Here is an 11,432-nt window from a genome sequence, read left to right on the forward strand (position 1 = left end):
TCAGCCAGGTGTTCCCAACAAGGAACACCTGTCTCAGCCAGGCTGCAGGTACTCCATGAGATGCCAGGGAGAGGAGATGGTGCCAAAGGCTTTGCGGAGCTTCAGGCAGGCACACCCTGGCCACCAGGGCCGCCCTGTCCCAGCAGGAGACCAAGTGGGTGAGGCAGGACCTGCCTTTCTCAGCCCCCAGCTCGATCTGATCCCCTGCTTGTCCTACCCGTGCTGTGGGATCCACAGGTGATCTGTCCCAGCACCTTCCCAGCATCATGACCAGGAACAGGTGTGGACTTCCCTGGATCCTCCCTCCAGCCCTGCTTGGGAATAGGGTCACTGGCCACCTCTGGGGCCTGGGAACCCCCAGGGTGCCACGGCTGGAGGGGAGTGATGAGTAGGGTCTGAGTGAGCTTTGCTGCCCTCCAGGAATCCCTACAGATGGTCAGAGCTGCTCTGTGACCCCTCCACAGCCCCTGTGGTATCCCCAGGGAGCCACTGGCCCCAGGGACCTGTGGGGTCTGAGCAGCTCAGCAGGTCACTGACCATTTTCTCCTGGGTACATGGACCAGTTCCTACTCCTAGTACAGATCAGTCTGACCCAGACCCTGCTGCCAGCACAGACTAGTCTGACCCAATACAGAGGAGTCTAACCTTATCCCCACTCCCAGTCCAGACCAGTCCAGCCTTGTTCCCACTCCCAGTCTGTCCCTGTCCCTGCAGATGGGCCAGTGTTGGCAGAACGCCCAGGACAGGCAGGCACCCATGGTGCCACTGAGTTCCAGGCACCGAGTTCCTGTCCCTGCTTGGCCTGGCACTCTCTGGGGTGTCCATCACAGCCAGGAGGGCCCACAGGACCTGGGGGGTTGTAGGGTAGGGTATGCGAAAGACAGGCAGGGCAACCAGGCAGCATGGGGCCAGGGTACTTCCAGAATACTTTATTTTGTACATACAGCTTTGTCAGCGTGCGGGAGCTGCCCCACAACCCCCGGAGCCCCCCCAGAGCTGTGGAGCAGCAGGGCAGCAGGCACACACAGTTACCCCACAGCTGGGGAGGGGGGCTGGGGAGGTGAGGGGCAGCCCTCAAGGGGCATGGGGCTCTGGACTGGCCACCCCATAGTCCCCCCAAACCCTTCCAGCAGCTCCCCCTGCCCCTTGCACCCCCCACACCTTGGGGACCCTGTCAGCTGGAGCAGTGGGATGCTGGCCCTGCCATGGGGCAGGGTGAAGGGTCAGACCCTGACCCCCAGGCAGGCCCCACCCCACAGGACCCATCCTCACCCCCCAGGCCCAGCTGCCCCCTGGGATAAAGTGCACATGAAGCCAGGATGGCGCTTGGGGGGCAAGCGAGGCCATGGGGCAGCCGTCACTCCACCTGCCCCGCTGCAGCTGCAGGCTCTGTCCTGCCCGCAGCCATGCCCGTGGTGTCCTGCCCGTCACTGCAGGTAGCGATAGGCCTTGAAGCAGTGGTTGCCCGAGTCAGCCACGACAACGTGGCCGTCAGAGGTGAGCGCCAGCCCCTGTGGCCCATACAGTGGGTCAGCCGCCGTGTTGATGTAGGACAGGAACGAGCCTGCACTGTCGAACACCTGCAGGAAGTGCACACAGCTGTGCCCAAAAGGATAGACCCAGGGACACCCAGCCCCGATAGCCCTCGGACCTGCAGGATGCACTCCCTGTGGGAGGATGTGGTCATGATCCCTCCTAGGCCTATTCCGGTTAACCCAAGACCTTTCTCGGTTGCTCCCAGGTGACCCCAGACCCCTTCCCAGTCCATCCCAGTGTAAAACTCTTCCCAGTTCCTCCCTGTTGACCCTAGGGCCCCGTGGACCAGTAGATTTGAGACCCTTCTTTGTTGCTCCCTGTTGACTCTAGACCCCTCCCAGTTGACTGTAGACCCTGCACAGACTCTTCCCAACTGACACAAGATCCTTTCCAGCTCCTCTCACTTAAACCCAGCTGCTTCCTGGTTCCCTGCAGGTGCCCCACAGCACCTCACAGCAGGGCAGGGACAGAATGGGGAGGGGCCAGCGCTGCATGCCCTTGGCCTGTACTGGGGGTATGTGTGCAGGTACAGCTGTGCAGGCGCGGGTGTCTGTGCAGGTACAGGTGCGCAGGCACAGGTGTCCAGGTGCACACACAGGTGTTTAGGTGCACACACAGGTTGGTACCTGGATGCGGCTGTTGCCCCAGTCAGCCACGATGATGTTGCCATTGCTGTCCACGGCCACCCCTGTGGGTGCGTTGAACTGCCCGTTGCCCTCCCCATGCGACCCAAACTTGAACAGGAACTCTCCCTCTGCGTTGTACACCTGGTGGGCATGGGGTGGACAACACAGGGAGTCATGGGAGTTACTGGTCACTGCACCCCCCCAGCCCTGAGAGCACCAGGGGGATCTCAGCACCTGCCTCTGGCTGTGCTCACCTTCACAGAGTGGTTGTGGAAGTCGGTCACCACGATCTCATTTTTGTTGTTGACAGCCACAAAATGGGGTCCTGGGGAGACAAAGGGGGCTCAGCCCAAATGGGGCACAGGGAACTCATCCTCAAGACTGGGGTGGCTCAGATCCAGGATGAGGGGGCTCAGCCCTGAGGGGAATGGCAGGGTTCAGCCCTGGCTCCATGGTGGGACCGGGATGGACCCAGAGCCCTGAGGCATAGACAGAGCCCAGAACTAAGAGCCCCCAGGATGGAGCCACTATACCAGAACCTGAGCCCAGAGCCCAAGCCCAGAATTGGAACCCAGGCCCACAGTTTGCATCCATAACCAAACCCAGTGCCCCAATCCAGGAAACAGAGCCCAGAATCCAGACCCAAAACCAGAAGTGAGTTCAGAACCTGGAACCACATCCCAGCCTGGGAACCAGAACCAAAACCTGAACTCAGTCCCAAACCAGAACCCAGAGATAGAACCTGGGACTGGATGCACCAGCCCAGAGCTTGGAACCTGATGCCAGACTCAGAACCAGACCCTGTCTCCCTGTCCAGCTCCAAAACTCAAACCAGAGCTCAAAACAAGTCTTGTGCCCAGAACCTGAAGCCACAGCCAAGAACTGGATCCAGAAAGCCAGTCTAGAACTGGAGCCTGGACCTGTCCTACAGCCTCAGGCCATTCTTAGGGCTCCCAGTGCCACCAGCTGCCCCACAAATATGGGGCACACAGTCCTGCCTGCCCTGGTCCCTGGGGAGCCCAAGGGATACCTGCAAACTGGCGCTCAGCGGTGCCACGGGAGCCAAAACGTGCCACGAGCTTCCCGTTGGGCTGGAAGATGAAGACGCAGCAAGCCTTGTTGTCCACCACGATGATGTGCCCATTGCGGTCCACGGCAACGCCCTTGGGGCCCATCAGCCGCCCCGCGCCGAGCTTTGTCTGGGGGGGGAACAGAGTCAAGGAGGGAGGTGCCAAGGACCCCTCACCCCACAGCTGCCCCCTCAGATCCCTGCACCCCTGCTTTCCCTCACCTTGAACTTGCCCTCAGGTGAGAACACACTGACCCAGCGGTTGTCGTAGTCGGCCACAATGATGTCACCATTGGTGTCCACTGAGACCCCCGTGGGGCGCTGGAGCTGCCCTGGGGAACGTCCCCGCACCCCAAAACGCAGCCGGAACTGCCCCTCATTACTGAACACCTGGAGGGGCAGCAGGGTCAGGGGAATCAAGGGGAACATCCCAACCCCTTGAAACACAGCCAGAACTGCCCCTTCTTGGAGAACAACTGTGGGGACCAGGAAGGAGCAGAGGGAGTCAGTGGGGGCCCTGAGAGAGTTCAGGGATCCTGGGAAGGGACCACAGCTGCACACATTGGTTACTGCTGACAGGGTCAGTGGGGTCAGGAGAATCCAGGGTTACGTGGGGGGATCCCATGGGGGTCAGTGGGGGTCCCAGGCATCCATACCTGCACGCACTGCCTGTTGTTGTCAGAGTCAGTGGAGGTCAATAAGAGTCAGTGGGGGTCCAGGGAGGGTTTGGAGGTCCCAAGGGTGTTCATACCTGCACGCACTGGTTGTTGCTGTCGGCCACGACGATGCGGCCAGCGCTGGACGTGGAGATCCCCTGCAGGTTTGTAAACTCGCCCTTCTCCCGGCCACGGCTGCCTGCAGGTATCAGTCAGGAGGGCACATGGGGCCCAGGAGACCACTCACCATCCCGGTAAACCCCAGCCCCCCCCCCCCCGGGGTCCTCCACCACCACCCCAGGGAGCCATGAGGAGCCCAGGGAGACCCCACCATCCTGGGGAGCCCAAACGTGCCTCACATCATCCCAAGATACCCCCATTGCCCCAGGACCCCCAAAGCCTCCTGCTCACCCACACGAAAGATGAGCTCATCCTCAATGGGGTTCTCCTTGCGCTTGGCACTGCCGTACATGCTGGCAGGGCGGCGCAGGGCCTTCTGCCGCACGTGCCCCCCACCCGGGGACTTGACGCGGCGCTTGGCCTCCTCAGGGGACGGGGGGACATCGCTGGGGCGCAGGGCGCGCGCACGGAAGGGGGAGCCGCGCACGGGCTGCCCGTAGAGCAGGATGGACAGCACAAAGTCACCCTCGGTGCGCGGCGTGTACACCAGCTCGTAGGTGCCGTTGCGGTTGTCCTGCACCTCGGCCTCGGCCGCGGCGCCGTCGGGGCCCGTCACGGCGAAGCGCAGGCGGGCGCCGCCGCTGCGCACCAGCGCCCCATCCTTGTCCTTGGTGGTGACGCTGAGCGAGCAGGGCTGCCCCACCACGGCCTGGCGCAGCCCCTCGCCCGTGGCCACCGTGGTGTGCGCCGTGGCGCTGGTGGTCAGCAGCGCGCCCAGGTTCTGGATAGAGCGGCGCAGCCCCTCGGGCTCGGCGTGGAACTCGAGCTGCGCGTTCTCGTGCGGGTGCTCAGGGAAGGGCCGTGCCGCCAGCTCCCGCAGCCGCTCGCCCATCTGCTTCTGCACCAACAGCACCTCTGTGGCCGAGCCGTGGTGCAGCGCCTGCTCTGTGAATGCACAGCTGCTCAGGATGCTCTCCTGGCCCTGCCGCAGCACTTCCAGCTGTGCCTCCAGCACCTGTGGGACCAGAACATCACCTCTGGCACCCAGCGGGACCCCAGTGCCAGCACCCACACTTGAACCACATACTGGCCCTGCCGCCACACCTCCAGCTATGTACCTGCGCATCCTGCGGGGACGGCACATCTCTGCAGTGTCGGTGTGGAACCCCCACACCCAGCACCCTAACCAGTGCTCCACCTGCTGCTTCCCCTGCGCTCCAGCCATGGCCACAACCCCAACACTGGTGCTGCACTGGGACCCCAACTGTTGCACCGGCAGGGCCACTGGCAGTGGGGTATGGCTGGGGCACCCACACACCCTCTCAGGAAGGGCTGGTACAGAGCACAGAGCCACAGGTGTGTTACCTGCTGCTTGGCAGCACAGGTGGCCTCCAGGTCACGCAGCAGCACCTCCCGCCGCTGCCGCAGTGCTGCCTCCAGCTCCTCGAAGCTGCTCCCGATCTCTGCCTCAGCCTCAGCCCGGCGTTGCCCCAGCTGCCGGCTGATCTCAGCCACCAGCCCCACAGCTGCTGCCAGCTGGGGGAGCCTGGGGAGACACAGGGACCCCCTGAACTCCCAAACTCCCACCAACCCCACCTGAACCCTAAAGCCCTCCACAGCACCCTCATCCAGCTGTGGTATCCAGCAGAAGGAGAACACGGGGACTCCCTGAACCCTCAAACCCCACAGGACCCACGATGCCCTCAGCCACCCCTCCACCAGTACTGTGTATGGGTGGCATCAAGCTGGCACTCCAACCAGTGGGAGTGGGGCCACGGGGATCCCCAGGGACCCCTGGACCTCCGTACCTGGCGCGCACAGCGTCGAGCTGGTGCTGCAGGGCTGCTTTGTGCTGCTCCAGCACATCACGAAGCGGCACGGTGCGGTGGTCCCGATGCTCCCGCCGCTCCCCCTCCGTGCACTCCCGGCACATGGCTGTCTCGCAGGGCTCGCAGTAGAACTCCATCACCTGCCACGCCTGCACTCACCTGCTGCCCCACAGCCCAGCCCACAAGACCCTGCAGCCCATCCCAAAACACCTTCTGAGCCCACACAACCTGTCCCAGACTCCCTAGACCACTGCAGCCTCCCCAGATCCCCTCCGGACCCTTTCCCCAAGGTCTGCAGCTCACACGACCCCCTTGACCCTCACAGCCCTTCCAGATCCTCACAGACCTCCTTAGCCTTCCCCAGATCCCAGCCCTGCTAAAGCCACAGCCCCCCTGAGTCACATCAGCCCTCTGGACCCCCCCCAGCCCTCCCAGACACCCTGAGCCCCTATAGTGCACTTGTCCTTGGGTGCACCCCTCCCAGCCTCTCCCCAGCCTTCAGCCCCCACCTTTCCCTCGTGGTTCGGGCAGCAGAGCGGCTGCCCGGTGGCGGCGCCCAGGGGGGGCAGGGGTGCAGGGGGGGCCCCGCGGGGGTCAGGGTCCCGCTGCAGCACCTCCATCAGGTTGGTGATGAAGAAGTTGTTGGGCAGCGCCGGGACCCCCCGCTCGGGCAGGATCGAGGTCTGGCGGCACACGGGGCACGACAGGGACAGGCTCTGGGCCGGAATGTAGTTCTGCAGACACCTGGGGTCACAGGGGTCACGGGAGTCACTGGGGTCAGGGGTCACATGGACATGACAGGGACAGACTCTGGGCCAAGACATGAAGGGGGCAGGGACAGGAATAGGGGCTGTGGGGACACAGGGGGTATGTAGGTACAGATAGAGGGACAACAGGGGGAGGGATGATGGGGTGGATGGAGGGACAGGAGCTGCTGGGGATGGGGGATGTAGGATGGCGGTGGGGGCAGAACAGGGGGATGAAGGGAAAGATGGATAGATAGGGAAACAGGGGAATGGACAGGCAGATTTGTGGGGGGACAGAAGGGGGAGCATGGCATCTAGGGTTGGGGGCAGGTAGACAGCGGGATGAACTGATGAACACAGGGTCAGGGTGCAGGACAAAGGCACACACATAGGCCTGGGGACAGACAGTGGCATGGGGACAGGGAGGCTGCCCATAGTGACAGTGGGTTGGGGGGCAGGCAGAGAGCCAGGGGAGAAAGGGACAGACAGACGGGGGGGGCTGTGTGGTGGAACACTGGGTGTGAGAACAGGGTGGGAGGGACAGACAAATGAGGGGACAGATGGACAAGGTGGCAGGGCTGCACAGTGTCACATTGGGGTGCAGGAGGGGGACAGACGAACAGACAGATGGGGGGGCTGCACAGTGTCACACTAGGATGGGAAACACAGATGGACAGACAGACAGGAGGGCTATGTGGTGTCACACCAGGTGGGGGAGCAGCAGAGGAGCAGGCAGTCAGACAGATGGACAGGATGGACACTGGGCAGCAGTGCCAGTGCCCCTGGGGAGACAGATGGACAGACGGATGGATGGGGTAGGGGGATGGAGCAGGGCCAGAGGGCTCTGGGAGCACAGAGAGAGGGGTCATCAGCAACAAGACCCCCCTACTTGAGGGCTCCAGCCACAGCACTCCCAGCACTCACACTCAGGGGGCTCAGGGGCTGTGCAGCCCTTGCAGAGAAGTGGGGTGTGGGGAGCAGTGGGGATCCAGCACCACCATGGGCCATGGAATGGTGGGAGGGCCCACGGTGGGAGGGTCCCAGCCCCACCTCTGGGGGCACAGGGAAACTTGACCCCATCTCTCACTGGGGAGGGCAGGGAGTGCAAGGGGGCCTGGCTCACCATCAGCAGGGTGTCAGGGGGACTGTGATCACACTGTGGGTTTAGGGGGTGCAGGAGGGGTGCAGTGGGGTACACTGGGTGCACAGCCGGTAATGGTGGGGTACAGGCTCAGGGACACACAGGGATGCAGCAAGGCAGAGGGGGGCTAGGTGGGGCAGAGGGGTCTGGGGGGTGCATTGGGAGCATTGCAGTGGCAGGGTGCAGTCAAGACTCAGTGGGATGCAGAGGGCCCAGGGTACAGTGGGGATAGATACTGGCAGGGTGCAGAGAGCATAGGAGGGATGTAGGGGTGCTCAGAGACAGGGTGGGGATGGAGACTGGGTGCCAGGGCACAGAGGGTATACAGGGGTGCAGTGGGGTGGAGAGAGGGAGTGTAATGAGGGGTCAGTCCCACCTCTCACAGAAGGTGTGCAGGCAGGGATTAGGTTCAGGGGGTGCAGGAGGGGCTCGGGAAGGGTTCAGGGGGTCCCATCTCTCACAGACAGCATGCAGGCAGGAATGGGTTTGGGAGGATGCAGGGGGGCTCAGGGTGGGTTCGGGAGGTCCCACCTCTCGCAGAAGGTGTGCAGGCACGGCAACACCTTGGGGTTGCAGTAGCGGTCGAGGCAGATGCTGCAGATCAGGAACTGCTGGTCAATCTGCCGCACCACCGGGCTGGCGGGCTCATGGCGGGCCATGGCGGCTCCTCAGCCTGGTAGTCACACCACAGTGAGGGGCAGGCACCCTGCCCATGGGGGGTCCACGGCACCCCACAGCCACCCCCAGCACCACACAACCCCCACCCACCCCACACGCTCGTGGTGGGTCATAGTAGCCTGTGGCACATCAGCCTGAGAATGAGGGGAACTGAAATGCGTGGGAGGAACTGTGGGGCACCCTGCAGCCCACGACTCAACCCACACAGCCTCCCAGCCCCTTGCCCACCCCACAGCCTCACAGATGGCCATAAAGGACACTCACCCTGTGGCACGAGGGCTTAGCACCCTGGGGTACCCAGAGCACCCACCCCAAGGCATCCCACAGTGCCTTGCCCCACAGACACCTTGTGGGGCACACACGGACCATGCCCATGACCGCCGGGCACCCAACGCCAGCCCCACACACCACCGTGCCCCACAGCACCACCCCCCCTACTCCGTACCCCTCAGAACCCACTCGTCCCATAGGCCCCTCTCCTCGGGCCCCACGGCAGCCGCCCCCCATCCGTGGTAACCAATCCACCTCATAGGGCACCCACAGCACCCACCCTCCTGCCCCACAGGGCACACCCCAGCCCCACCACGCTCCTCCTGAGCCCCCCAGCACCCGGACAAGCCCCCGTCCTGTGGGACACCCATCACCCCTGTCCCTTGGCCCCTGTGCTCCGCAGAGCCCCCACCACGCCCTGTCCCCCGCGCCCCACAGCTCCCGTCCCCCACCATCCCTCTGTCCCTCGCCCCGGCCCCGCTCACGGCTCTGCGGCGGCTCCGCGCTCCAGGCCCCGGCCCCGCCCCGGCCGCCATTGTGCGGCACCGCCCCCCCCGCGGCACCGGGACATGGCGGGGGCCCGGGGGGGGGCCCCACAGCCCGCGGTCCCCCGGAGGGCTCTACCCCAGTAATCCCACCCCACACGCCCTTCACACACCCCGCGCCCCGCACCCCTCACGCGGCCTCCCGCGCTCGGCCGCCGCCCCCGCAGCACCCCCGGGCTGCACTCACCCCCCCCGCAGCCCCCTCCTCGCTCCCGCCCGCGCCGCGGGACCCCACGGCGCATCCTCGGCCCCGGCCCGGGATGCGACAGGGAGGCGGCCGGGCCGGGCGGCACCAAGCGTGCTCCGGAGGGGGAGGTGAACCATGCCACCGCCTCCCTGGTTCAGGGAGCCCGCCCCCGAGGACACCCCGCCGGGGGTAGCAAGGCGTTGCTGCAGGATGCGGTGCCGCCCCTGACTGCGGGGTTCGCGGGGAAGGTCCCGTGGGGAAGTCGGTAAAGTGACCCCTCAGCTCCCACCCCCCCCAACATCAGTGGTCTCGCCTGGGCTGTGGCTCTGCAGCTGGGGGGGGGGGGGGGGGCTCCGCGCATCCAGGGGTACCCGGCTGTTGCCACGACAACCACATCCCGACCCCGAATTTTGGGGGGGTTGACCCCAAATTGGAGAGGGAATAGCTCTGGAAAATGTGGGCATACAGGGGTGGATGGGGGCATGGCGGGGCGGGGGTTACCCAGCATAGGGTGACGGATGGTATAAATTGGGAAGTAGGAGGAATATAGAAGGGGGATAAAAGGGGAATAAAGAGAAGGTCAAGGCGAACAGGCGGATGTAAAGGGGGGCGAGGGGCATGCACAAGCAAAAAGAGGGGTGAAATAGGCGTTATAGAGGAGTGGTATAAAGAAGGTACAGGCAGGTACAAAGGGACTTACAAAGGATGGGATAGGAGTAAAACCAGAGCCCAGTAGGCCTGTCCCAGCCCCTCAGTTTAAAGGGAGCCCATACTTCTTCCCACCTGCCAGCTGCCACGGCTCCTCCTCCACGTGGGACCCCCCTCATCACCATCACCCCTTCAGCTGGTACCCCTCCAGGGTAGGGGTCCCACCCCGTTCAGGAGGTGGCATGAACTCCGCCTGCTGCAGCTTCCCGGGGAATTCCAGCAGGCTCCTGGCTGCCTCCTTTGGGTGAGGCAGGTGCGGCAGTGAGCAGGCCCTCATAGACAGGGCATCCTGGCAGAGCTGGAGCCCGAGGAGTGCACCCTGTCCCCAGCCAGGTCACTGCAGGAGTGGGCGATGGGGGGAATGATGGCCACAGGAGCAGGAAGGTCCTGACCCAGCCCGGCACATGGACCCCCAGCTCTTTGGGGACTCACCAGGGAGAAGCAGGTCCAGGAGGGACCCAGAGCTCTGTCATGAACCAGCCCCCCAAGAAATCTGTCCCCATCTACATGGGGGGCCCCAGAATGGTCCCCTGACCCTCCACCTTGGCCTCAGTGTCTGGAAGGTTCCACAGCCAGACCAGAACCTGGTTGTGCAGCCAGCACAGGCCCCCAGGAGCAAGGATGATCACGAGGGTGATAAGGGAGTGACCTCCCCTGGAACATGGGACTCCCTGCCAGGACCTTCCACTCCCAGCCGGGCACCAGCAGAAGCAGCACAAGGTGCTGAGGCTCTGCATGTCCCCCTACAGCAGAGTGGGGATCAGGTGCTGGGACATCTGCAGCACAGGAGAAGCAAGAGGGCTCCCCTCCACACCAAGGACCTCTTCAGGCCCTCCACTCTCACCTCCAGCGGCTCCTCATCCCCACAGAGACCCCTGGTCCTTCCCAATATCCCACACAACCTTGTGGATGGACATCGGGGGACAGAGCAGGTGCCTGGAAACAGCCTTCATCCCCTGGGGAGCAGACCCACCTGACTCCAGTAGCTCAGCACAGCCAGGGATTGCACACATCCATGTCTGGGGAGTAGCAGGGCTCCATGGGAGGGTTTCGGTGTTCCAGGGGGGTTGGGGCAGGGGGAGAGGATGTCCTAGAGAAAGGTTCAGGGGCTGGTTGGGAATCTCCTGGGGTTTTCTGAAGAGTGTCCCAGGGGCTAATCAGTGTCCTGGGGGGTGTCCAGGGATCCCAGGGGAACAGCAGCTAGAGTGGTAATAGGTCAAAGAGTGGTAAAGGAGGGCACCAGATGGCACCGTCCCCAGTGCCTGGCCTGAGGAAGGGGAATCTATCCTGTGGGACTCCCAAGCCATTGCCACCACTGGGA

The 11,432-nt window shown here is 63.8% G+C and overlaps 1 protein-coding gene across 1 annotated transcript; it reads right to left on the minus strand.

The window, feature by feature from the left end:
* Positions 1–909: 909 nt before the first annotated feature.
* On the minus strand, positions 910–11,421 carry TRIM3 (tripartite motif containing 3). Its single transcript, XM_062488261.1, has 12 exons — positions 11,085–11,421; positions 8,255–8,396; positions 6,346–6,580; positions 5,816–5,976; positions 5,373–5,553; positions 4,299–5,022; positions 3,983–4,086; positions 3,454–3,621; positions 3,193–3,361; positions 2,417–2,487; positions 2,163–2,303; positions 910–1,580 (listed from the first exon to the last, which is right to left on the minus strand). The coding sequence occupies exons 2-12, from the start codon at positions 8,380–8,382 to the stop codon at positions 1,428–1,430; spliced, it is 2,235 nt and encodes a 744-aa protein (XP_062344245.1). The 5' UTR covers positions 8,383–8,396; positions 11,085–11,421; the 3' UTR covers positions 910–1,427.
* Between the last annotated feature and the right edge of the window lie 11 nt (positions 11,422–11,432).

This window comes from Cinclus cinclus, chromosome 2, assembly GCF_963662255.1.
Source record: "Cinclus cinclus chromosome 2, bCinCin1.1, whole genome shotgun sequence".
NCBI classification, from domain to species: domain Eukaryota; kingdom Metazoa; phylum Chordata; class Aves; order Passeriformes; family Cinclidae; genus Cinclus; species Cinclus cinclus.

Coding starts and splice junctions, on each gene's coding strand:
- TRIM3 (XM_062488261.1), bottom strand. CDS start 8,382: ATGGCCCGCCATGAGCCCGCCAGCCCGGTGGTGCGGCAGATTGACCAG. Junction 5,554..5,815: donor CTCGACGCTGTGCGCGCCAG/GTACGGAGGTCC, acceptor GTGTCTCCCCAG/GCTCCCCCAGCTGGCAGCAG. Junction 2,304..2,416: donor TCCACAACCACTCTGTGAAG/GTGAGCACAGCC, acceptor CATGCCCACCAG/GTGTACAACGCAGAGGGAGA.